At 38.6% G+C, this 27,379-nt stretch overlaps 1 protein-coding gene across 3 annotated transcripts in view; it reads left to right on the plus strand.

The window, feature by feature from the left end:
- ARSB (arylsulfatase B) overlaps nt 1-27,379 on the plus strand; it is a 212,380-nt gene that overhangs the window by 18,531 nt on the left and 166,470 nt on the right. For all 3 annotated transcript variants that reach the window (XM_032277510.1, XM_032277517.1, XM_032277526.1), the window contains exons 3-4: nt 3,456-3,646; nt 12,296-12,503. In XM_032277510.1, the coding sequence (XP_032133401.1) occupies nt 3,456-3,646; nt 12,296-12,503 (399 nt within the window). The remainder of the gene's footprint in view (nt 1-3,455; nt 3,647-12,295; nt 12,504-27,379) is intronic.

Raw genomic sequence — 27,379 nt, forward strand, 5'->3', positions numbered from 1 at the left:
TCACTGCAACCTTCACCTTCCGGGTTCAAGTGGTTCTCCTGCCTCGGTCTCCTGAGTAGCTGAGATTATAGATGCATGCCACCACACCTGGCTAATGTTTGTATTTTTAGTAGAGACAGGGTTGCACTATGTTGGTCAGGCTGGTCTTGAACTCCTGACCTCGTGATCCACCTGCCTCAGCCTCCCAAAGAGCATGAGCCAACACATCTAGTCCGAGATTTGAAATTTCTTTGTCCAAAGCGGAAAAAAGAAAGAAAGGAAAATACTGTTAAGTGTTACATTATTTATAGGATAAATAGAAACCAGATGTTCAGGAAAAGCAAAAGCATTTTCTGGTTCTTAGGTCTGAGAGAAATTTCTCCTTTGGGAGAAGGTAAGGTGGACAACACCCTGAAAAATGTCATTTTAATAATAAAGTGGTGGTTTTGTTGTAGATGTTTTGAGGTATTCTCGTCCATTCAAGCTAGGGCCAGAGCACCAAAGTGCAATTCAGCAAAAGTAATTGTATGGGGCCAAAACAATGCAGTTGAAGCACGTGAATTTGTCATGCCTCATTGGATTCAGGGTTAAAATTAAGATGCAGGGATGTCAGGCAGGAGAGTGTTTGTGCCCCCAGTCCTGTCTAGATCTACCAGCAGACCTCACTACTCAGTCATAGTTTTTTTTTTTTTTTTGAGACCGAGTTTCACTCTTGTTACCCAGGCTGGAGTGCAATGGTGCGATCTCGGCTCACCGCAACCTCCGCCTCCTGGGTTCAGGCAATTCTCCTGCCTCAGCCTCCTGAGTAGCTGGGATTACAAGCACGCGCCACCATGCCCAGCTAATTTTTTGTATTTTTAGTAGAGACGGGGTTTCACCATGTGACCAGGATGGTCTCGATCTCTTGACCTCGTGATCCACCCGCCTCAGCCTCCCAAAGTGCTGGGATTACAGGCGTGAGCCACCGCGCCTTGCCAGTTTTTTTTTTTTTTTTTTTTTTTTTTAATGAACCTGGATATATTCTCAGTACCTCAAATAGCTGTTAAAAATTAGACTTGGATGTAAGATCACTTTGTCATCTTGGAGATTCTAGAGGAACAAACAGCCTGTACATTCTTAGAAATTTTTCAATTAGGCCTTTGCTAAAAGATGGGTCAATATCTATACTCTGACAAGAGGATAGACTGTAGATATTTTGAATTTTTTATTAAAACCATGTTAGGTACTTAATAATTAAGCTGGACAGAAGGTAGAAATGGTGTCCTTTTATGAGAATTAAGAAGCCTAACCTGCACTTAGATGAACAAACACCCCACATTCATATGAAGGGAGACTTGCAGCCAAGAAGGGTATGAGACCACACAGCTATTATCACTGTTACGTCTCAGATGTTCTGCTAAAAATCAGATGATGGTGGGATAGTTGCACAACCTTTTGAATACACTAGAAACCAATGCCTTTTACACTTTAAATGAGTGACTTGTGTGGTGTGTGAATTATATCTCAATGCAGCTGTTAAATAAAGCATCAGAGAAGATTCAGTTGTTCAAGAAATATTTTCCATTATTTTCCCCCCAAAGCGTAGGCTGCCATCATCTTTAGGCTCACTATTGAAATTCAAATTTGTGAATCACTGTTATGATGAAAAGCTTCATATGATTGTCACATGGTTGCTTGGTATTAGTTTTGCCAAGTATGTGAATAGTTTTATTTCTGCATTTCTCCTGTTTGTATTATCTTTTAAATATTTGTAGTTCGTGCCTTTGCTAATCAAGTATACCTATCCTATATTCTGCCAACTGTTAGAAAGCAGTTTATGCTTACAGTTAAAGAACCTGAAGTGATTTCCTCAAGCTTTTATGCTCAGTAGTTATTAAAACCTAAAATAGACCTCCAGTGTTCTGACCTTCTAATCACCCATATAAGGGCTGAAATCATTTTTATGGATACATTTCTTTCTCAGTTACACATTAATTAACAAGGACTTTGTATTTCCTTTTCCATTATATACATAGGAGAAAAGATTATCGTATAAAAGTTATCTTAAGATCAAACTAAAATAGACCTTCAGTGTTCTGACATTCTAATCACCCATACAGGGGCTGAAATCATTTTTATGGATACATTTCTTTCTGTGTTACACATTAGTTAACAAGGACTTTGTATTTCCTTTTTCATTATATACATAGAAGAAAAGATTACCATATAAAAGTTATCTTAAGACCAAAGTATTAATTGTATTCAAGATCTTGAATTTATTGGATCAAGGAAAAGGAGAATTTAAAATGAATTGATTTATTATATAAACGATGTAAAGCTCTTAATTGTCATTATAGGGAAAGTTCAGGACGGAGGAAAGAGCTAGGTCAATTTTATCATCCTAATTTTAAGGTTAATAAGCAGTATATGTCAGGAGATAGCTAAGAGTCTAGCAAATCATTTTTCTTTTTAATAGCTTTGTTGAAGTATAATCACATACCATATAATTCAGCCAATTAAAATGTACAATTCAGTGATTTTTAATAAATTCAGAAGGTTGTGCCACTATCATGGCCATCCAATTGTAGAACATTTTTATCATCCCCAAAAAGAAACCCATCCCCTTAGCAGTCACCCTCTACTTCTCCCTAATCCCTCCAGCCCTAGGCAGCCACTTTCTGTCTCTACAGATTACATGTTATGGACATTTAATACAAGTGGGATCATATATAGTAGCACCGCTTATTTTAATACTTTAAAATATAGAAAGATAATATTTTAAAATATAGAAAATATAGAACATTTGCAGAAACAACTCTTAGTTGAGAAAACCCATTTTCTTCCATATGAAGTCTAAATTGTGGGATAGGCAGTTGATGCCATTTAAATTTGGGGCAAAACTAAGATCACTATAGGTAGAAAAATCCTATTTCAGTGCTGACTTTAGTTTGATATATTAGCTCTGTTACTTCTAGAGATCCTCTATTGGAAAGGTTTGTATCTTTCACCAGTGGGTGTCAGCATCTGACTAAAGATGACTCCTCCTAGAACCACTTCTATAAATAACCTTGAAGCCAGTCTCCCAACATCAGTAACAACAAACATTATTTGAATCCTGCACTCATTTATGTGATCACTTTAGAGTAAAAACTTCTAACAAGCCACATTCGCTATACATTATTTTACCTTTATATAGCTTTAAAGGATTAAGATATTATCACCCTTACTGAATTCAACTCTGATTTAAAAAAAAAAAACTGTTACTGTTACGTGATAGAGCCTATATTCTAAAGACGAATGAGGAACATATTTGAGTTTTTATACACTAATGTTTTAATGCTTCCTGTTACCAGATACAGAGATGTTGAGAAACGGTGCTGATTAGCCTTGTCATTTGATTAGCCTACTCACGGGTGATCAACTGCATTAGGCAATTAAATGCTGAAACATTAGTTTAACAAGTTTTATGCTGTGCTATTTTTTTTCCATTCTTGTAGGATATCTCCTGGGTAGTGAAGATTATTATTCCCATGAGCGCTGTACATTAATTGACGCTCTGAATGTTACACGATGTGCTCTTGATTTCCGAGATGGTGAAGAAGTTGCAACAGGATATAAAAATATGTATTCAACAAACATATTCACCAAAAGGGCTACAACCCTCATAACTAACCATCCACCAGAGAAGGTAAGTTTTGCTTCTATTTACTGATAGCAAAATCTTACTATGCTAATGTCTTTTCAGACGAATGTAGGAAAAGGCCATTGTTGTTTAGGGAAAAGTCTAATAAATTCTAGGAAGTCCTTTTCAAATTATACAATACCCCAGAATCAACCTAGGAAGCTTGTTAAAAATGAAGATTCCTGGAGCCTACTTCCAGGGTGTGATTTATTAGGTGTGGGAGAAATCCTTACATCAGCATTTTAGAGAAATTCTTAAAAGGTGATTCTTAAGAGTGGTCCCCAGATCATGCTTTGAAGAATACTGTGTTGGAAGTGTTTCAATAGAAATATGTTTTAAATTTTTGGTATATTATGTGCATGCGTTGTGAGTAATTAATAAAATGACTCTTAAAAAATGATTGTCTTATATATAAAATGAGGCTTTATTATGACAAACTTTTGTTTAAAAGATCCATAAATTTTCGGATCAGGGCAGGTCCTCTAATCTTGTACTTCCTCCCAGCAAGAATATTTTGCTATTCTAGATCTTTTGCATTCTCATGTTAATATTAGAATCACCTAGTCAATTTCTATTTGCCAGCTCCCCAAAAGTGTCTGCTTGGATTTGGATTTGAATCTATAGAACAATTTGGGGAGAGTGGATGTCTTAAAAATATTGGGTCTTCTAATCCATATACCTGGTATATTGATGAAGCTATTGTGTATATCATCAGTAATCTTATTATTATAATTATTTTGTTAACTTTACTCATGAGGTAAAATTTAAGCTAAGTTCTCTGGATTTAGCTTATAAATGCTTTTGAAATGGGAACAAATATTTGTGTTGTCAGACACTGGTCTCAAAATATGGCTTCATTAAGAACACCTATAAATAACCCATAAAAATAATACTTCAGTGATACCCTGCACAACAAATTATAGAATCTGTAGTGCTTCCTGGTTCTTCTAATTTCCTACTCTGCCTCTTTGACAATGCCTGAAGGCCCTTGGTGCAGGTCTTTCTTAGTCTGTTTGTGCTGCTGTAAAGGAATAGGTGAGGCTGGGTAATTTATAAAGAAAAGAGGTTTATTTGGCTCATGGTGCTGCAGACTCTATAAGAAGCATGGCACCAGCATTTGCTTCTGGGTGAGGGCTTCAGGAAGCTTCCACTCATAATGGAAGGTGAAGCTGAGCTGGTGTGTACAGATCACATGGCTGGAGGGGAGAGAGACGAGAGAGAGAGAGAGAGAGAGAGAGAGAGAGAGGCCAGACTCTTTTTAACAACCAGCTCTCTCAGGAACTAATATAGTGAGAACTTATTCATAACTGCAAAGATGGCATGAAGCCATTTGTGAAGGACCCACCTCCATGACCCAGACACCTCCCAACAGGCCCCCACTGGGGATCAAATTTAAACGTGAGATTTGGACGAGGGTCAAATATCTAAACTAGAAGAAGATCACCATGTGGATTCTGGTTTACATACCTGTTTGAACTTGGTATGTGGCTGTTAATTTCCTTTTCATTTTCTGCCTACTTGAACTCAGTACTGGAAATCTTCCCTGGTTGAGTTAAATGCCAGATTGCTGGCATCCTCCTTTGACTTCCACAAGCTAAGGTAAAATCTTCCAGAAGACAACTTTACCTTGAACTTCAAATTATATTTACACCGTCAAATGTTATACAACTCCTGACATTCAATAGACAACTCCTGACATTCAGTAAAAAATAATCAAGCACATACAGAAGTTAAAACACAGAAACAAGTATCTGTCCTCAGCTGTGTCCCACTTTTGGCTATCACTCTCATATGCAGATATCTTGAAGCAACCATGCTTTCTGTGGAACATGAAGAAATGGGAACATTCTCTGAAAAATGTGGAAATACACAGATTTTAAATCTAAATCTAAACAAATATTCAGATAATTGGAAAAACAGCTGCTAGGTAATTGGCTTAAGTTCTCAGTTTTCTTTTATATATTTGACATTTTATGGATGTGGCTTAACACTTAACAAGGTATTCTTAAGAGAACCATGTATTATTCTTTGAGGGAGATACCATTTTACACATAAGCAAACTGGCTTAGAGAAGTTATGTAACTTGTTCAAGGTCACAGAGCTATTGAGAGTCAGAATCAGAATTTAAACTCATGCTCTCTGACTCCAGACCTCATGCACTTAATCAGCCTCCCTAGTTCACAGCTAATATCCAAGACCAGAGATTCTGAGTCCCAGCTCATGATTCATCTTAATGATTTCAGTCCTGACCGTCTATTAGAATCATCTGGGAAACTTATAAGAAATACTGATGCCAAATATTGTGATTCATTGATCTGAGGTGGGACCCAGGCATTGGTACTTTGTTATTCCTCCTCCCCAGCTCCTACCAGTGATTCTAATGTGCAGCCACCACTGACACCTGGTGCAGTGAGAGCCATTCTAGGATGGGTCATTCAGGGCATTCCTTTCAAATATGGAGAGGCAAGCAGAAGCCAACTACATATTACAGGTTCACAATCTACCTTAATCATGCAGCAACTGTAATCTGCCCACAATGCAAATTCATTCCTACTAAAGAACAATAGAATATTCCCTCACAGGGTTCCAAAACATTAAGCAGATAAAAAGAAGCAGCTGAAGTCAAATAGATCTTTGTGGGTGGGCTGTCTTAACTGGGGCGCGGGAGAGAAGCTTGGGGACTGAGGACAATGGGAAGCCCTAAGAACTTGCTAGCCACGAAAGGAGTGTTATTAGCATGGCCGCTGTTCATATTTGTTTGGAAAGTGCCAGATGAGAGAATGGTCATTTTCCTATCATATCTGAAACATTCTATAGCAGTATCCAACATTCCCAATATCCTCAAAGAAAAGTTTCAATCATAGACATAAGCGAATGAAATAATTAAGAGTCAAGCTGTAACCCAAGAATGTTTAAGACAGCTAATACATGCTTACATTTTCAGTTCAGTATAAAATGATGCAACTCACCAGTTTGGGGAGCTGTACTTTTCATGATTTTATCCTGAGGTTTAATCTAATTCTGGGCTAATTTCTCAGATACTATATATAGATTGTAACATAAGCAACTTGTTCTAAGATAAAAATCATTAAAGAAAAGCACATGAAAAATTCACAGGCTAACTTAAAATTGCACCTATTTTAAAAAACACTTGAGGGGGAAAAAGCATTTGGAGGTAGTTCATAACCGAAACACAGTTGCTGATGCTGCACTCAGGAAGGTCCTGCTAATTACTTTCACATGTGTTAAGAAGGAATGTCCTTCCTCTTTTTCAGCAGGATGATTCCCCCTAGTAGTGACACTATAGACTGAAAGTAACATATTCGTAAAATATCTCTTTTAAAAACAGCCCCCCACATAAACACTTTGCAGAATGGAAGCAAGTGTTATATTATACACCTGATCTACTAGTAGCTTCTTGAGGAAAATGTTAATTTCTAGTGGAAGACTTTTACTTTTCCCTGACACAATTTGGAAAAAAAAAAGTCTTTATTTAGAAGTCAAAGATAGAAAAGCAGTTTCAAAACCTATCATATGCTTTTCTTTATTTATACTTTAAATTAGGAAAATATACTAAAGAAATGAAAATAAGACTTTCTTCCTCACTGAAATAAGATTTCTTAGCATGATGAGGATATTTACAGTATATATCTTAGCAACCATATGGCATAAATAAGGGAAAAGAACTCCTAATATCTCAGACATGAATATGCTGATAGCTTTAGGTGATAATGTCTTGCTTTTATGTAATACTTAGATATTTAGTCATGATTTCATGCCTAGGATTTTATTTTACATTCATCAGATACTGTTACAGGTAGGGTTGGTGCAAAGGCAGCAACTGTGACAGTTGATCAGAACAGGGTTCTGGACCTAAGAAAAAGCAGGGGAGAGATCAGGCTCCAGCAATGGCAGCTGCTGGCTTTAGGCTGACAGTGAGCTGAGCTCTAGTTGGCAGGAGTGGGAAAATTGACCACAGCTGTTCACAGGCAGAGTCCCAGGACTGGTGGCTGCAGATGGGGTCCTCATTGTGGTTGGAGAACCTTAGATCCCTCGTTAATTCTTTCCACTGGGCCACCATATAGTGTTAAAAACACTACTCTCTTTCTTTTTTCAATTTAAAAATAGTATAGAAGTGTTTCGCATTTACCACTGTTGGGGAATGGATTATAATATTTCATGAATAAAGTTCATTTTCTGAGTGTTGAAACTTTATTTTCTTTAGTATGGGATGGAAATATCTAAAATGTGCATCAGTCCTGACCTCTTGAAATGGGCTATACTACCCATCATTCTGCCACCTCTTCGTGACCAACAGCCATACTGTTGTGTGTAAGGCTGTCTACCCACACACTTATTAGCCCTAGACTGCTGCTGATGAGATGGAGAAAAAGATAACTTTTTTGTTCAAGGACTACCTTAATCTATACCTCTAAGTTATTAGGTCTGGTAAGCAGGTTGCATGCCTTTCCATGGCCTGTGACAGTCACATGCCAGGCTGGTCCTCACCACTCAGAGGCTGTTTTCACTTCCTCTTTTCATTCATGTCCCTTCTGTTTGAGTCAAGGGTCTGACCACTGGACTGATCAGGACTGGTGTAATTTTTTATTTTTAACCCCTCAAAAGTGTCAACTTAAAATAATGAAAAGGATCAGAATCTAGTTTCAAGAGACTTTATTCAAGTACAGAGTTTAAGGATGGCCTCTTGGGAAGCACAGATTCCAAAGAATGGAAGTCTGTGTTTCAAAGTGTAGAAATTTGGGATTTCTTACTGTATTAGTCTATTCTCACGCTGTTATGAAGAACTGCCTGAGTTCCTCTGGCCCTCTGGTGAGCTGAGAGGTTTTGCAAGAAAAAAAAAGTGCCTGAGACTGGGTAATTTATAAAAGAAAGAGATTTAATTGACTCACAGTTCCACATGGCTGGGGAGGCCTCAGGAAACTTACAATGGTGGCAGAAGGGGAAGCAAACATGTCCATCTTCACATGGCGGCAGGAGAGGGAAGTGCCAAGCAAAGGGGGAAAAGCACCTTATAAAACCATCAGATCTTGTGAGAATTCACTATCATGAGAACAGCATGGGGGCAACCACTCCCATAATTCAGTTAACTCCCACTGGGTCCCTCCCATGACATATGGGGATTATGGGAACTACAATTCAAGATGAGATTTGGGTGGGGACACAGCCAAACCATATCACTTACATAGACAAAGTTTAGGGGTGCTTAACAGAAGTTCAACATCTTTCTGTATAAGGCTTAATGCATAGTTACAATGATCTGATTAGTCAAGGTGGTGTTTTTCTTTTGGGAAAGGTATATTTAACATTCCACACTGAAGATGTAACAGTCATGGTGTTTTTTGGGTCATCTGGTCTGAGTTAGGTACAGGACAATAAAGGAGGTGGTTAATCTGTAACAAAGATCTTCAATAGGAAGGAGAGAAGTCCTGGTCTCTGGTCTGTCCTAGTCATTTACAGAATAAGAGCAATAAAGAAGAGAGTTAATCTATAATCCAAGAAACAGAAGTTGCAAACATAATATGTGACTCAGTCTCCAGGACTTAATTTTCCCCTTGGCGTAATATAGAGGGTCCTAAAATTTATATTCTTTTATAAAAGTGATGGTAATGTCTTTAGCTACTAAGGAGTAATTATGGGAAAGACTTTTAGATTATTTTTCACCACATTTAACAAATTGACTAGAATGATTTCCATACTGAATATTTATAAGAACCTTTAAAAATCTTTGTTTTCCCTTGGCATTGTTTCAAGAACTCCCCTGTCCCCCTTCCCAGCCATTGCCTTTAGTAAGCAATTGCTGGCTGGGAATCACCTGCCCTCTTTGTACTTCTCTCCTTCATCAGGTGGGTTGCCATGTTGCTGCTAATGACCTGGATAAGAACATTTTCTTTAAGCCATAGGCCTCCTCTCTCCCCCTTGCACCGCCTACCCCCTCCCACTGTTAAGAATCCAGATCATAGTCACAAAATCTCATGTTTGCAAGGGCCAGACTGCTAACCTAAAGAAATGATGCAGCTCATGTAGAACAGTGGGAAACTAGAAAATTGGATAGCACTTGAGGGGGATGGGGCCCCTGTTTCTCATACTCCAGCCTTTTGTTACTAGATGGTGTGTGGACAAAGAATTGTCAGAAATTCTGATTTTTCAAAAAAATTTTTATATATAAAAACAGATTGATGTGATATTTTCTGATTTTTAAAACTTTATGTGGACTGTAAATTATTGTAGCCTTCCAATTTTTAATCCTATCCCCATCTGGACCTTGGCTGGTGGCTGGAGTTGGCTTGGTCTAGTGCTGAAGACCCAGACACCAGTACCCAGAACAGACCCAGGTCAGCGACGCACCTGCATATTCTTCCCTCCAGACATCACAGCCGGGACCTTCATCATCCCCAGGCAGGGCATCTGTTGGGATATCCTGCGCCATGGTCTACAGGAACATAGATGCTTCAACATGACCGTGCAGCTGGAGTAGAAGTTGTGTGTGTCTAGGGGAAGCAGAGGCAGAACTAAAATGGTGTCAGAGGCTATAGTATAGACTTTTGGAGTGGGAGTTTGGAATGTTTTCCCATGGAAATAATGGAAGTACGGGTTCTACATTAGGATCATTTTCATTCCATCACCTACCTTCTTAGTTTAATAGGTTTTAAAGCAATGACTGTGATATTTAACAGCTACTTTTAACTTTTTGAGTTTAGGGAAAATGTGTTTCTGAGTTCCAAAGACCTGAACTATAAATAAACTTTTGGGGGTCTATTTGAGTTCTATGTATGAATAGTCATTCTGCATTACAAGGATGCATAATATAAAATTTAAAACAGCTTGTCAACAATGAAGAATGAAATACGAGCACCCCCCCACAGTCTGTTTCTAATCATTTTCATTCATTTATGAGATTTAAATGCCTCAAATACTTTAACAGAATTATATGTTTATCCTTGGGTTGAACTAGTTGTTGTCTCTTTGAGGGTTTTCAACTCATTAAAGAATTCTTTAGGAGCACTATGAAGAGAATGCCTTCAGAAAGACTCATTAAAAAGGAGAAGCTGACCTGGAATATCATTAATGTTAAATATTGCAAATTGATGTAAGTGGTAAAATAGTATCAATAGAATCAGTATGTCATACTTCTTAGTTTCAGGAATTAAACTGGTCTTACATTTGGTCCTACATCAAAGACTAACAAGGCATGGTGTTCACCTTTTTTCTCATAAAATATATTTTAAAAATACTAAACCTCTTCTAAAAGCTGACTTATTTTCAGCTAAAGCATCTATTATATATAGCCATATCGTAATAGTGGGTTTTTCAATAGGAAATTGCTCTTCAATTAATGCGGAGTTGGACAAATCCTACATATAACTTTTCTAAGCCTCAGTTAACTCATCTGTAAAATTGCTATAACATTAGGTGGTTTCAATCATACTCAATGAGATAGGATATGTAAATTATTATACTGTCTAGTATGTAGATAACATTTAATATGTGGTTGCTATTGCTGATATTATTATTTGTTTGGTTCAGGTCCATTGAAGCCATTCTGGGACTCTGGCTTTTAGTTTCAATTTTTTATCTTGTGTCTTTTGTTATATTTTTTAATATCTTTATTTAGACAAAATTTACATACCCTAAAATTCACTCATTTAAAGTATACAATTCAATAGTAAATTTTTAGAACTATGCAACCATGACCACAATCTAAGTTTAAAACATTTTCATCACCCACTGAAAAAAATCCTTGTACCTGTTAGCAATCACTCACCATTCCTCTCCCCCACAATTTCCTACAGCCCCAGGCAACCACTTTCTCTCTATATAGATTTGCCTATATTTCTGGACATTTCATGTGAATGAAATTATATGATAGGACTTTTGTGATTGATTCATTTCACTTAGTATAATGTTTTCAAGGTTTATGTTGTAGTATATATCAATACTTTATTTCTTTTATTGCCATATATTGCTGAAAATATACCATATTTTATTTATCCACTCATCAATAGACATTTGGGTTGTTTCTACTCTTTATGATGAATAATGTTGCAATGAATGTTCATGCAAGTTTTAAGGTAGACATATGCTTTGATTTCTCTAGGAATGGAAATGCTGGGTCATATGGTAACTCTATGTTTTACAATTTCAGTAACTGCCAAAATGTTTCTTCAAAGTGGCTACATGTGCCATTTTACATTCCTGCTAGTAATGAGTGACAGTTCCAATTTTTCCATATCCTCACCAATACTTGTTCTTTTTCATTTTTAAATTATAACCATCCTAGCAGATGTAAAGTGTTACCTCACTGTGGTTTTAATTTACACCTTACTAATGACTAATGATGTTGAATATCTTTATATGTGTTTACTGCTTTTGTATATCTCTTTGGAGAAATTGCTATTCAGATTCTTTGCCCATTTTGTAGTTGAGTTAATTGTCTTTTATCACTGAGTTGTAAGTGTTCTTTATATATTCTGGAGATGAGTCCCGTATCATATATGTGATTTACAAATACTTTCAATGCATTCTGTAGGTTGTCTTGATATTGTTTTTATTAAGGCATAAATCTGAACTGTCTTATCCTTCTATATTTAATGCTTTCATGTCCTCTTCACTGATTTACACAAACTTTCTTTCCAGCCTCTCTTTCTCTACCTTGCTCTCCAGTCTGTGCATGAGCCCCTTCAGGTCCCTGAGGAATACCTAAAGCCATATGATTTTATCCAAGACAAGAACAGGCATTACTATGCAGGAATGGTGTCCCTTATGGATGAAGCAGTCGGAAATGTCACTGCAGCCTTAAAAAGCCATGGGCTCTGGAACAACACGGTGTTCATCTTCTCCACAGGTAAGTCTGTCAATAGGAAAATCATCTCTTGGCAAAGCCTAGGACATGGTATTTGATAAGTGGAATGAAGACAAATTGGCGTGGTTAGCATTGCCTTATTAAAATAAATGCAAACTGCAATAGTGGAGACATGATAATAATGGATGGAAAGGTGTATCTAAGGAAAAAGAATGATGGGCTTCCCCTGTTCCTTCAGATATCAAAATATTTGGGGACTGTGGCTTGTAAACACATGTTTACTAACCAAGTAAGTGTGAGTGGACATCACTCATATGCAGGGCTGCTGGGTAGTGAATCCCTAGAGTGGCTTGTTCCCAGCTCTCCGTCCAACCCAGGCGTCTTCAATGGCCGTGACTCCTACTGACTGGAGGGGTCTCTGTATCACTGCAAAGAGACAGATTTTGACATGAAGACAGATAAATTAATGGAGCCATTTAAATCTACACTAGTGTCTTCAAGTTTGGATTTTTTTTTTTTTTGTATTAAAATTGTTTTCGGGGCCAGGCACAGTGACTCACGCCTGTAATCTCAGCGCTTTGAGAGGCTGAGGCAGGTGGATCACCTGAGGTCAGGAGTTTGAGACCAGCCTGACCAATATGGTGAAACCCGTCTCTACTAAAAATACAAAAATTAGCTGGGCGTGGTGGTGGGCACCTGTAGTCCCAGCTACTCAGGAGGCTGAGAGAGGAGAATCACTTGAACCCAGGAGGCAGAGGTTGAAGTGAGCCTCAGTTGCACCACTGCATTCCAGTCTGGGCAACAGAGTGAGATTCCGTCTTAAAAAAAAAATTGTTTTCTGACAATAAAAGTTATATATGTTATTATAGGAAAAATAGAAAAGGGCTGGGTGCGGTGGCTTGTGCCTGTAATCCTAGCACTTTGGGAGGCTGAGACAGGTAGATCACAAGGTCAAGAGATTGAAACCATCCTGGACAACACGGTGAAACCCTGTCTCTACTAAAAATACCAAAATTAGCTGGGCCTGGTGGCATACGCCTGTAGTCCCAGCTACTGGGAGGCTGAGGCAGGAAAATTGCTTGAACCTGGGAGGCAGAGTTTGCAGGAGTTTGCAGTGAGCTGAGATCTCGCCACTGCACTCAAGCCTGGTGACAGAGTGAGACTCCATCTCAAAACAAAAAAAAAAAAAAGGAAAAGAAAGAAAGAAAAGAAGAAGGGAAATAGAAAACTCATAATCTCAGAGATTACTTTTGAAAATCATTTTCATTCTGACAATGCCATTCTGATTCCTAATCTGTTGCATATGTGACTTCCCCCCTCACTAGGCACCGTTTTCTAAAATTTCACTATAATGTGCTTTGGGCGTTGATCTTCGTTTATTCATCATGCTGAGCACTCAGAGAGCACCTTCAATCTGAAAATGCAGATCCTTTTGTTATGGGGAATTTTCTTATATGATTTATTTCGAAATTGTGTGGCCCTCCATCCCACCTTCCCTTATTTTATCTGTACAGAATTCCTGTTACTTGGTTACTAGATCAATCCTCTAATTTTTCTTAGTTTTTTCCCTCTCTCCTATTTTCTTTATTTTTCTTCTACTGTTTGGGAAATCTTATTGTTTTGTAAGCTTTCTATTGAATGTATTTCAACCACCGTGTCTATTAATTACCAACAACTCTTTTGTGTTTTCTGATAATTCCTTTTTTGTAAAGTTCTTTTTTTAATTTATGGATGTTATAACTTGTTTTCCCAAAGCCTGTGCTCTTAACCATTACTCTTGTGTGTGTCTGTATATATGTATGTATATACATTTTTTTAAAGTTTGCTGATATTGCCAGCATTATCTCTCTTCCTCTGAGTTCTGTTTTTTCAGTTTGTTTATGTATTTGTTTCAGTCTGTCTTTAATGAGAGTGGCTTGGTTTTCTCAAATCCCTAGAGATACTTGGCTAAAATCTAACAATTTGATTAGAAACTCCAAGTGCTAGGTCAGGGCTTGTCACCTGATGACTTTTACTGTAAAATGACCATGTAGGGGTGAGGTGACATGTTGAGGAATTAATCTTGGTATTCTACTCATTGCTTTGTCGTTTCGTTTTTTACGTGCTGTTTTGTTTTGCTTTCAATCTGGCTTACATATTGAATCTGGCATTTGTTGAACAGTTACTATGTGCGGGATGTAGTTCTAAGTGCCTCCTGCGAATTAGTTCAATGAATCCTCATGATAATGAATTCTCTGAGAACTATTATTGTCCCATCTTGCAGATGTGAGAACCAAAGCACCAAGAGCATAAGCACCTTACTGCAGGTCACCCAGCCAGGCGGAGCCTGGCTCCACTTGCAATATCTGTCTCCCGAATGATCATCTCAATGTTCTTATAGGACCTCATGATACAGCAGAGCTTTCCATATGATGTGCTGCAGTATTGATCTACTGAGAAGCCTGGGCAGGGCCGGAATAGCATTTACCCTGAGCAGCCTTGTTCACTTGCATGGATGCTAACCAAATACTGTAATTTTCTAAATATGTCCTGCTGTGAAAAAGGTTAAAATTTGTTTTTCTCCCAAAACTTACCCTTCAGAAAAAAAGAGAGACACACTTCAGTCCTTACAAGATCTCTCAGATTCTGGGAGGCATTCTCAATTTAATTTATTTTGAATATCCTGGTAAAGCATTTTGGTCAGTGCTGGTTTTGAATGCCCAGAGAAGTCACCAGAAATAATCATTTTTTAAAAAGATACTAGGACACTTAACACTGATATAGTAAAATTATTCCTGGGAAGTGACCTCATCGTTACAAGACTTGGAAGTCATAAGTTTACAAAACAAGTCTTTGTTGTGGAGATCACAATTATACAATTTCAGGACAAATGATTTTCTGAAGTAAAAGTATATATAGATTAATGTATTGTACATGGGCTTAAATGTGCTCAAACAGAAGTGAAGATGCTAGTTCTGGAAGACTGTTTTAAATATCTCCAAGTGGCTCCTCTGATAACATTCTCATCAAGAATGCATGAGAGGCTGAGTGTGGTGGCTCGTGCTTGTAATCCCAGCAATTCGGGAGGCTGAGGCAGCAGATCACTTGAGTTCAGGAGTTCAGCACCAGCTTGGGAAACATGATGAAACCCTGTCTCTACAAAAAATACAAAAATTAGCCAGGCTTGGTAGCATGTGCCTGTAGTCCCAGCTATTCAGGGGGCTGAGGCAAGAGAATTGCTTCAGCCTAGGAGTTTGGGGCTGCAGTGAGCTGAGATCATGCCACTGCACTCCAGCCTGGGTAACAGAGCAAGACCTTGTCTCAAAAAAAGAAAAGAAAAGAAAAGAGATCTTGGTATTCTACTCATGGGAAAAGGTGGAATACAATTTTTTTCATGATATTGGAGAATGGAAAATATTTTAAGATAAATATTTCCCTTATATGATTTCAGATGTGTATGCTTAATTGTACTTTCAAACAGATAGTTGACTGTTTCATAAATATCTATATTTATTCAAGCTGGTGGTAATAATATTTGGAGCTTCTCACTGAGAAAATGGGGATCACCTTAAAATAGGGTTGTCTTATATTTTAATACTATATTAATAGATGTCTTAATCTTGGACCATGTTTGTTAGGCTAAATCCAACTTGATCGTGTGTATGTGTTTTTATTATACGGATGAATTCAGTTTGCTAGGGTTTTATTTAGGATTTTTGCATCAATCAGAAGTGAAAGTGGAGTTAGCTTTTTTGTGTCTGGTTTTGTTGTCTTGGTTATACTCACTTCATAAAATAATGTGGTTAGTTTTTCCATCTGTTTCTATGCTCTGGAATAGTTTACAGACTGTTGAAAAGATCTTTCTGTTTAGCTGGTCCCTGAAGCCTTTTGTGGAGACATTTTAAAAATTATTTCCCTACTTTACATTTTTTGCTGAATTATATCTAGGTGTGTGTCTTTAAAATGTTTTAAAATTAATTTTGCCTGAAATATAGTGAGCCCTGGAACTGCATGCTGAGATGATTATTCACTCCAGGAGGCTTTCCTTATTCATATTTTAGCTTATTGTTTTTGTTCTACTTGATTTATTTCTCAAAAATATCTTTAATTACTATGCTGAATCACTGATTCAGCCTTTCTCTCATCCTTTTTTAAATATTTTTCCTTTTTCTCAGACTTTGGAGCTCTTCTGCATTACCAGTTTAGACACTTTTGCAGTTTTAATCCTATGCTTTAATATCTCCAATATAGATTATTATTATTTATATTTTTAGTTTTTTTGCAGTGCTGTCTTTGTCTCAATCAGTATTCTCCTCTTCCAAGCTTGTTAGTATAGTAGTGACCACTATTTAATAAGCATTAAAGCTCAGTGTAACCCTGTGAGATAGCAAGTGGTTTCTTGATCCCCATTTACCAATGAAGAAATCAAAACTTCTTTTTCAGAAATTAAAAAAAAAATAAAAGTAGGATCTTGCTATGTTGCCCAGGCTGGTCTCAAACTCCTGGGCTCAAGTGATCCTCCCACCTCAAACTCCCAAAGTGCTAGGATTATCAGTGTGAGCCACCTAAAGAAATTAAGCAATTAGCCTAAGGCCACACAGCTAACAACTGAAGAAGCCAGAATTCAAACCCAGAGCTACCTGCTTACCCTAATACAGTTGTCTTTTTGCATCTCATTTTCTTTTCCATTTATTTCATCCCATTGCCCTGCATTTCTATACTTCTGTTTACAGAAGTGTAGAGCCCATCCTTTTCCTGAGCCTTTCTGAATAGAACTTTTCTAAAATCTTTATTTTTATAAGAAGTCATGGCAAGCTAGATGCTCTTTCTCAGAGCATAGGTGGTGAAGGATCTGCACACACAGAATGTGTGGCCATCTTGTGGCCTCTGGTCACTGTTCTCTGGTTGATTCCTCCAGATCTGCAGCTTGAAGTCAGGTTGATGCATATAACTCAGAGTTCCTGGCGGTGTATAAGCATTAAGTGTTATACTCTATTGAATCTGATCCACCTAGTTACAGTTTCTTCTCTCTTGGCTCCCTAATTCTTTGACAGGCTAAAAGAACCCTGGACTCTTCCTATCTCCACATTTTCAGGGGTTTACTTTTGGGGACATTCCTCAAGATACAGTGTGTCCACTCCCAGGTCTTCTCTTTTCCTGCCTGTTGTCTTCTGGGAGTTGTGATCTCTAAGCACATAGCAGTAGAGGAGGTAATAATTCTCTGCTTAAATTAGTGCCAGCCCTTCTCAGGCTGTCTTCCTGCCTCTCTTAAGCTAGGTGGAGGGCTCTATGTCATGAGGCAAAGCAGGGTGGGCCAGTTCTTATTTCCTCAGCCCAGCTTCTTTGGCCTTGTAGTTTATGGACATGTCTCTAAGATTCTGGCATTATAAGCTGTCTGTCCATCTTGGTTTCTCATGTGATGGGTTTTCATCTTGTTCTGTGTTTGTGGTTCAGAGAAGCAGCACTAGTGGCTGTTAGGAAGACACCGTTTTAACCCGGATGCTTGTCGCCACGACTAATCTTAATAGTTGCTAAATTCCAGGAGCTTGCACAGAAGTCTCACCTGGAGTAAAATGAGTTAAAGTTAGAGCCAACTCTTGAGCAACTAGGTCATGAGTTAAAACTAGATAAACCGGCCGGGCGCGGTGGCTCAAGCCTGTAATCCCAGCACTTTGGGAGGCCGAGGCGGGTGGATCACGAGGTCAAGAGATCGAGACCATCCTGGTCAACATGGTGAAACCCCGTCTCTACTAAAAATACAAAAAATTGGCTGGGCATGGTGGCGCGTGCCTGTAATCCCAGCTACTCAGGAGGCTGAGGCAGGAGAATTGCCTGAACCCAGGAGGCGGAGGTTGCGGTGAGCCGAGATCGCGCCATTGCACTCCAGCCTGGGTAACAAGAGTGAAACTCCGTCTCAAAAAAAAAAAAAAAACCTAGATAAACCGATTCTGCAGCCCTGAAGAGAAGACAGTGATTGACCTCAACATCTTAATGCAGTCATTGTATATTTAGAGTAACTCTGTTTGTTTGTTTTGAGACAGAGTCTCGCTCTGTCACCCAGGCCGGAGTGCAATGGCGCAATCTCCACTCTCTGCAACCTCTGCCTCCTGGGTTCAAGTGATTCTCCTGCCTCAGCCTCCCAAATAGCTGGGATTACAGGTGTGCACCACCATGCCCAGCTAATTTTTGTATTTTTAGTAGAAACAACGTTTTGCCATGTTGGCCAGACTGGTCTCAAACTCCTGACCTCAGGTGATCCACCCACCTCGGCCTGTCAGAGTGCTGGGATTATAGTCATGAGCCACCACTTGAAACTTACATTAACTCTTTACCAGAATAACTAGTTTTACTTACATTTAGATGAGGGTTTGAATATAAGGAGAAACCTAATTTGTATTTCTTTCTCCAGAGACTTTTTCTGTGTTTATTGACAATTTCATTGTTTGAAGTCAAAATTAATAATATGCTATAATAATGTAATTATAGCCCAAGGACCTGAACTAACTAATAACAGAGCAGTGATTCATTTTTTACCACTTCTCTCACTTTACTTCACTTAGCCCTGCACTTCTTTATAAGGATAAGAATACTGGTTGCATTCAAATCAATAAATGTTGAATACATTAATACAGAAAACCATGAAAATAATCTGGCTGCCTGGTGTCAGATTATATTTGGTGATGGGTAAAGGCAAAGGCATAATTTTCAGATTTTGATGTTTGATAAAGCTAACATTCAAAAATTCCTGTTATAATCTGAGAGAAATCCTTGAGGCTTTTCATTCTTTGCCTCCTCTACCCATCATCTTAGTGTAATTATTCTTCGTACGCTGTCTGGAGACCACCTGCAGCAGTGGAGCATTTGTTAAAAATGCAGTTTTCAAGATGATAGCTGCACAACATTGTGAATGTTCTAAATGTCATGGAACTGGATACTTTAAAGTGGCTAATTTTATGTAATGTGAATTTCACCACATTCTTAAAAATTTAATTTCTCAGATTTTATTACAGCCCAACTGAATTAGAAACCCAGGGTCCAAGGCCCAGGAATCTCCATTTTTAACAAGAATTCAGATAATTCTTTTGTACACAGAAATTTGAGAACCTCTGAGCTAAGAACCTCTGAGCTAAGGTATTCAAACTTTAGGAATTTGCATTACAAAGAATTTATGTCATTATTTAAATTTGTTATATATTTAGGTGTATACATATATCCTCCTCACTAGGAAGAATACATATATAGCTGCTGAAAACCACCTGGGTTTGAAGTTCAGCCTCTCCTAGGTAGTTTTCATTTCAGGTAAATGCTCCTATTTCTAGAAATAGACTTTTCAAAAAGCTGAGAAAAGTTTAAATTTAATTTTTCTGCTTTCCATGTTCTTACTTGTTCTGCATATAAATCACAACCTTGATTCATGCCATTTTTTTCTGCACTGTGTGATTAATACCACTGTTGACAAATGTTGTCTGTCTCATTACACACATACTATTCTGGGTTTGTTTTTTTATTTCTATATTTTATTTTTATGGGCATATAGTAAATGTACATATTTATGGGGTACATGAGATATTTTGATACAGGCATGCAATGCGTAATAATCATATCTGGGTAACGGGGATATCTATGCCCTCAAGCATTTATCATTTCTTTGTGTTACAGACATTCCAATTATACTCTTTTTTTTTTTTTTTTTTAAGACAGAGTTTCACTCATGTTACCCAGGCTGGAGCGCAATGGCGCAATCTCGGCTCACCGCAACCTCCGCCTCCTGGGTTCAGGCAATTCTCCTGCCTCAGCCTCCTGAGTAGCTGGGATTACAGGCACGTGCCACCAGGCCCAGCTAATTTTTTGTATTTTTAGTAGAGACGGGGTTTCACCATGTTGACCAGGATGGTCTCGATCTCTTGACCTTGTGATCCACCCGCCTCAGCCTCCCAAAGTGCTGGGATTACAGGCTTGAGCCACCGCGCCCGGCCCAATTATACTCTTTTAGTTATTGTAAAATGTACAATAAATTAACTGTAGTCACTATATTGTGTTATTAAATACTAGATCTTATTCATCTAAGTATATTTGTGTACCCATTAACCATACCCACCTACCTCCCCCCTCCCAACCTCCCTACCCTTTCCAGCCTCTTTTAACCATCCTTGTACTCTCTATGAGTTCAATTGTTTTAATTTTTAGCTACTACAAATAAGTGAGAACATGTGATGTTTGTCTTTCTGTGCTTGACTTATTTCATTTGACATAATGACCTCTAGTTCCATCCATGTTGTTGCATGTGGTAGGATCTCATTCATTTCTGTGGCTGAGTAGTACTCCATTGTGTATATGTACCACATTTTCTTTATCCATTCATCTGTTGATGGACACTTAGGTTGTGAATAGTGCTGCAGTAAACATGGCAGTGCAAGTATCTCTTTGGTGTACTGATTTTTTCTTTTTTTTTTTGAGACGGAGTTTCGCTCTTGTTACCCAGGCTGGAGTGCAATGGCGCGATCTCGGCTCACCGCAACCTCCGCCTCCTGGGTTCAGGTAATTCTCCTGCCTCAGCCTCCTGAGTAGCTGGGATTACAGGCACATGCCACCATGCCCAGCTGATTTTTTGTATTTTTAGTAGAGATGGGGTTTCACCATGTTGACCAGGATGGTCTTGATCTCTTGACCTCGTGATCCACCCGCCTCGACCTCCCAAAGTCCTGGGATTACAGGCGTGAGCCACCGTGCCTGGCCTTGATTTTCTTTCTTTAGGGTATATACCTAGGAGTTGGATTACTGGATCATATGATAGTTCTATTTAATTTTTTTTTTTTTAGAGACGGGGTTTCAGCATGTTGGCCAGGCTGGTCTCAAACTCATGACCTCATGATCCTCCTGCCTCAGCCTCCCAAAGTGCTAGGATTACAGTTGTGAGCGATTTCTGAGGAACCTCCAAACTGTTCTTCATAGTGGCTGTACTAACTTACATTTCTAGCAACACTGTACAAAAGTACCCTTTCTCCACATCCTTGCCATCATTCGTTAACTGTCTTTTGGATAAAAGCCATTTTAACTGGGGTGAGATGATATTTCACTGCAGTTTTGATTGGCATTTCTCTGATAACCAATCATGTAGAGCACCTTTTCATATACCTGTTTGCCATTTGTATGTCTTCTTGTGAGAAATGTCTATTCAGATCTTTTGCCTATTTTTAATCAGATTGTTAGATTTTTTTCCCCATAGAGTTGTTTGAGTTTCTTATGTATTCTAGTTATTCAGCCCTTGTCAAATGGATAGTTTGCAGATATTTTCTCCGTTCCATGGCTTATCTCTTCACTTCGTTGGTTGTTTTCTTTACTGAGCAGAAGCTTTTTAACTCAACGGGTCCTATTTGTCTGTTTTTGCTTTGGTTACCTGTGCTTGTAGAATATTACACAAGAAATCTTTGCCCAGTCCAATGTCCTGGAGAGTTTCCCCAATGTTTTGTTTTAGTAGTTTCATAGTTTGAGTTCTTAGATTTAAGTCTTTAATCCATTTCAATTTCATTTTTTCTATGTGGTGAGAGATAGGAGTCTAGTTTCATTCTTCTGCACATGGATATCCAGTTTTCCCAGCACCATTTATTGAAGAGATTCCTTTCTCCAATGTCTGTTCTTTGTATCTTTGTTGAAAATGAGTTCACTGTAGATGTATGGATTTATTTTTGGGTTCTGTATTCTCTTCCTTTTGTCTATGTGTCTGTTTTTATGACAGTACCATGCTGTTTTGGTTACTATAACTCTGTGGTATAATTTGAAGTCAGGTAATGTGATTCCTACAGTTTTGACCTTTTTACTCAGGATAACTTTGGCTATTCTGGGTCTTTTGTGGTTTCATATAAATTTTAGAATTAGTTTTTCTCTTTCTATGAAGAATGTGTTTGGTATTTTGATAGGGATTGCATTGAATCTATAGATCCCTTTGGGTAGTATGGACATTTTAACAATATTGATTGTTCCAATCATTAACATGAAATATCTTCCCATTACTTTGTGTGTGCTTCAATTTCTTTCATCAGTATTTTATAGTTTTCATTGTAGAGATCTTTCACTACTTTGGATAAGTTTATTCCTAGGTATCTTATTTTATTGGTAGCTATTGTAAATGGGATAACTTTCTTGATTTCATTTTCAGATTGTTCATGTTGGCACATAGAGATGTTGCTTATTTTTGTATGTTGATTTTGTATCTTGTAACTTTACTGAATTTATCCATTCCAATAGTTTTTTTGTGGCGTCTATATGTTTTTCCAAGTGTAAGATAATATCATCTGCAAACAAGGATAATTTGACTTCTTTCTTTCCAATCTGGATCCTTTTATTTCTTTCTCTTGTCAGTTCCAATAGTTTTTTTTTTGTGGAGCCTGTAGGTTTTTCCAAATGTAAGATCATATCATCTGCAAACAAGGATAATTTGACTCCTTTCTTTCCAATATAGTTGCCTTTATTTCTTTCTCTTGTCTGATTACTCTAGCTAGGACTTTTTAATTCCAGGTTTTTAAATCTAAGGCTGACACTTCTAATCCTTCTCTGATAGGACATAATCAGAGTTTGAATCTCAACTTTCCTGCCAATAAGTTATATGGGGTCTGGCCTCAGTTCATTATCTGTTAAATGAAAGTTGGTTGAGCATTCATTTATTCACTCTGTCTTTCATTGCAGTTAAAAAGATAACTAGGACATAACTCCCCCTTAGGAAACTCACACTCTAGTGAAGTAGACAAGCACATGTATTATTATTACACAGTGGGAGTATTAGGATGAAGCCCAAGGTACTGCTTGCACACAGTAAGATTACCTCCTGGAGCACAGGGTGTGGGGAGGCTTTCTGAGATGGAAAGGTTGAGAATGGTTTGGCCAGATAAACAGAGGACAGGTGGGGAGGAGATTGGGCAGCATTCTAGCCTGTGAGAAAGGAACATAAACAAAGACAGAGAGGTGGGGAGAGCAGCCTTGAGGGGGCTCTGCATTGCTGGAGCCTGACTGCAAGGTGGAGAGCAGTGAGATGTGAGGCTGGAGAGCATGACCCAGGGGTCCACTCAGAAGGGGCTGTACACATGCCGGAAGGAATTGCAAAGGGTCTCATGGTGACAGTGACGCACTGAAAAGTTTTAAGCAGGATTAGACTTTCACTTTAGAACTGAAGTGAAGGGTGATTGGAAGGAGACAGACCTTTTAGGAAGCTCTGACAGTAAAGTAGGGAGAGAAGATAAGGAGTACTTTATAAAGGCAGAGGGAAGATGCATGGGGATGAGAGGATAGATTTAAGAAATACATAGGAGAGCTAGACCAATGTCGAGAGCTCTTGTTACTAGGAAAACTGATGGTTTTGTAATTCTGTCAGTTTTCACAATGATGTCAGTTCTGATGAAAGCCTTTGATGGAGCTATTCCTCCCACTGGCACTGGATACATCTGCAGTGAGCTGAAAAGAGTGAAGCCCGTGGCCAGAGTGCCCGTGTAATCCAAATAAGAGTAATGCATCAGAGTGCATAGATTTATAGTACACATGACACGGAGAGCAGAAATAGTTTGGTTGTCACAATGACTTGAGGGTGAAGTTTCCATTTAGTCAGCAGCCATCTGTAGTGCCCAGGCCAGTCCTGCAGTGGAGAAGCATCCTGCCCCAGGTGTCAGTAGCACCACCATTGAGGAAGTGACTGGATCCTGTTCAATAACACATTTCTTCTTAGACAAATAGAGCAATTTATTGCAGAGCCTAAACTTTTAGTACTTATTATCTGAGTTTTCACAATGTCACTTGTAATTTAATGTCTCAAATGGAGTTAATAATCTTAACTAATTTCTCTAAATCCTGTCCCTTTTCCTTTTACGTGTAAGGATTTCCTTCAAAACTGGTAGTTGGCAAAGAGAGAGCTCGCTCATGATTTTAAATATACACATGCAATTGGCAGACTTATAAAATATTATAGAAATTCGGTGCCAGGAGTGAAATAATAGGTGCTGTCAAACCAATCTCTCTAGGCTCTTCAGATATTTAAATGAATTTCCAACAAAGCTAAGGAAAAGCTGTCGTGTGAATAAATCAGAGAGCGTGTCCACACTGTCTTGCTCCTTGCAATTATGGATTTATGTGGCACATCTATCATAGAGGAAAAGTACAGCCCATGGCTTGAAATAATGAGACTTGAATGAACTTTTCCATAGCCAGTCATTAATTCATGCCACCTCTTTAGATTTCACCTGTTAATGTCCATACTGAGAGCATATTGGATCACTTAAAAATTTTATTAGTAATAGGTACTAATTTGTTGATTATTTTATTGAGTGAAAATAATAACCAGTACATTTTACTGAACAGCCACTTTGATTTGGCATCCCCGGCTGAGTTACGAAGCAGAGGTTCCAGGGCTGGAGATGGTAGTCCTACCTGCCCTCTTTGTCTCTGGCTGTTCTCAGGGATGTATCATCGTTTGGGTACTCTTGGTGCTTCCCATGGGTTAAAGCATGGGCAGGTCTCCTGCCAGGGAACCCAGGATGGTGTTTTTCCAGTAGAAACCATGAGTTGGGTTTCACTGGAAACAGTGAGGCAGGGGTGTCACAGATATGGACGTTCGATTCTCTTACCATCTCCTCAGTTTTTCACTTCTCTGTGACCCTGTAAATGGAGTCATCCTCATATTTGAGTTCTGGGATGTTGCTGGTGATAATATTGGCATTTTATATTTGTTTTTGGTTTTCTGTGGAGAGGAGTGAAGCTAGAGTGTGTCTATGCTACCATTTTGGAACTGGAAGTTCCAAAGTCAATAACCAATGCATTTTAAAACCACCCCCACCCTGCACCAAAGGTTCTTGCATTTTGTATTCTTTGTGTCAAACCATTGAATTCACAATCCCAGAGTCTAAGGCAAAAATGCCGCTTATTCTCTATGTTTATCAGATCTTCGGTGTTTTATTTTATTACTTAATATATGCTATGCTATAATGTCATATTGTTGATATTATGAACTTTTAGCAGGAGAAACATGAAGTAATCATTATTTTCACAATGCTGTGAGAAGATAGCACTGTGGCCTTTCTCTGAGTTTATGATAAATGGAAGGCATATATATGAGTGTGTGTGTATATATATATATATGTATGTGTGTATATATATATATATATATATATAGAGAGAGAGAGAGAGAGAGAGAGAGAGAGAACTGAGCATATTTATTGACTAAATTGCAAGAAGCTTTCCAATTTGTTTGGGCTTACTTTAATCTCTTCTTTTGCACTCCATTTTAAAGGTCACATTTAAGATGAATCCATTTCTTATATTTTATGCTTCTCCCAGAACTCACTGGAGCCAAAATTCTCTGTGAGGCAAGAGGTATGTTATGTTGGACAGGCTGCACTGGAGGATGAAGAAAAATGAAAAGTAGATTCTATATAGAAATAATCACCTGGAAACTACAGTGACAGCAAGAATAAGGGGCTGAAATAAAATCAGGTTATCACAAGCCGTTCAAAAAATGCATTTACTTACATTGCACTTACATTGCTTCTTATCTGATACCCATATCTGCTGTCTCCTACAGTAGTCTGACCAAATATTTAAAGATATAAAATCTACAAAGACAGACTAATTATTAATGTGTCTGTGAGCTCTGCAAACAAACGTTAGTGAATGCATTACTGTTAGGAGTCCTATTTGGACAAGTAGCTAGGTGAGCCCTGTCTAAACATAAAGACCTATTCAGGGCTTTTCAAACTTCAAGGTTCTTCCCACTAGAGATGCAAAATAAAATCATGAGCAAATTAGCAGGCACCAGTGAGACCTGCAGGCTTTGAGAAATCTCTTGAGATAACTGAAAAGACAGCTTCCTATGTGAGCAGAGGTTTGTTTATTTTGATTCAAGTTAAGGGTTAAGGGCAACTTGACATGTTGTATTATCCCTATCCCCTCCCCACTCCTTTTTATTTTTTTCTTAGGAATTGTAAGAATCTTACAAGATCATCTGATCTTAGAAAGAAATAAAGACCCTGGCCAGGCATGGTGGCTTGCACCTGTAATCCCAGCTCTTTGGGAGGCCGAGGCGTAGGGACCACCTGAGGTCAGGAGTTCCAGACCAGCCTGGCCAACATGGCATAACCCTGTCTGTACTAAAAATACAAAAATAACCTGGTGTGGTGCCTTGTGCCTGTAATTCCAGCTAATCAGGAGACGGAGGCAGGAGAATCGCTTGAACCCAGGAGATGGAGGTTGCAGTGAGCTGAGATCGCACCAATGCACTCCAGTCTGGGCAATAAAATGAGAATCAGCCAAAAAAAAGAGAGAGAGAGACAGACAAAAAAAGGAAAGGAGGGAAGGAGAGGGACGGAGGAGTGAGAGGGAGGGAGAGAGAAAGAGAGAGAGAGAGAAAGACAGAAAGGGGAGGGGACCCAGAGAGAGACTTTGGGACTTTTGTAAATATTCAGGAGGCAGATGGCTTGGGTCCAACACTCACCTCCCCCACTGATGCCCGTGCAATCTTGGGCAAGATACTTAAACTTCCAGTGCCTCGTTTTCTTCATCAGTAAAGTGTGGGTAAAAATTATAACTATCTAGGCTGGGCACGGTGGCTCACGACTGTAATCCCAGCACTTTTGAAGGCCGAGGCGGGTAGATCACGAGATCAAGAGATTGAGACCAACCTGGCCAACATGGTGAAACCCTGTCTCTGCTAAACATACAAAAATAAACTGGGCATGGTGGCATGTGTCTGTAGTCCCAGCTTCTCAGGAGGCTGAGGCAGGAGAATCACTTGAACCTGGGAGGCAGAGGTTGTGGTGTGCAAGATTGCACTAATGTACTCCAGCCTGGGCAACAAGAGTGAAACTCCATCTCTAAAAAAAAAAAAAAAATGTGTATGTATATATATATACACACACACACACACACACACACACACACACACACACACACACATATATACA

Source organism: Sapajus apella, unplaced genomic scaffold (genome assembly GCF_009761245.1).
Source record: "Sapajus apella isolate SASKATOON/1434 unplaced genomic scaffold, GSC_monkey_1.0 scaffold1, whole genome shotgun sequence".
In the NCBI taxonomy this organism is placed as follows: Eukaryota; Metazoa; Chordata; class Mammalia; order Primates; family Cebidae; genus Sapajus; species Sapajus apella.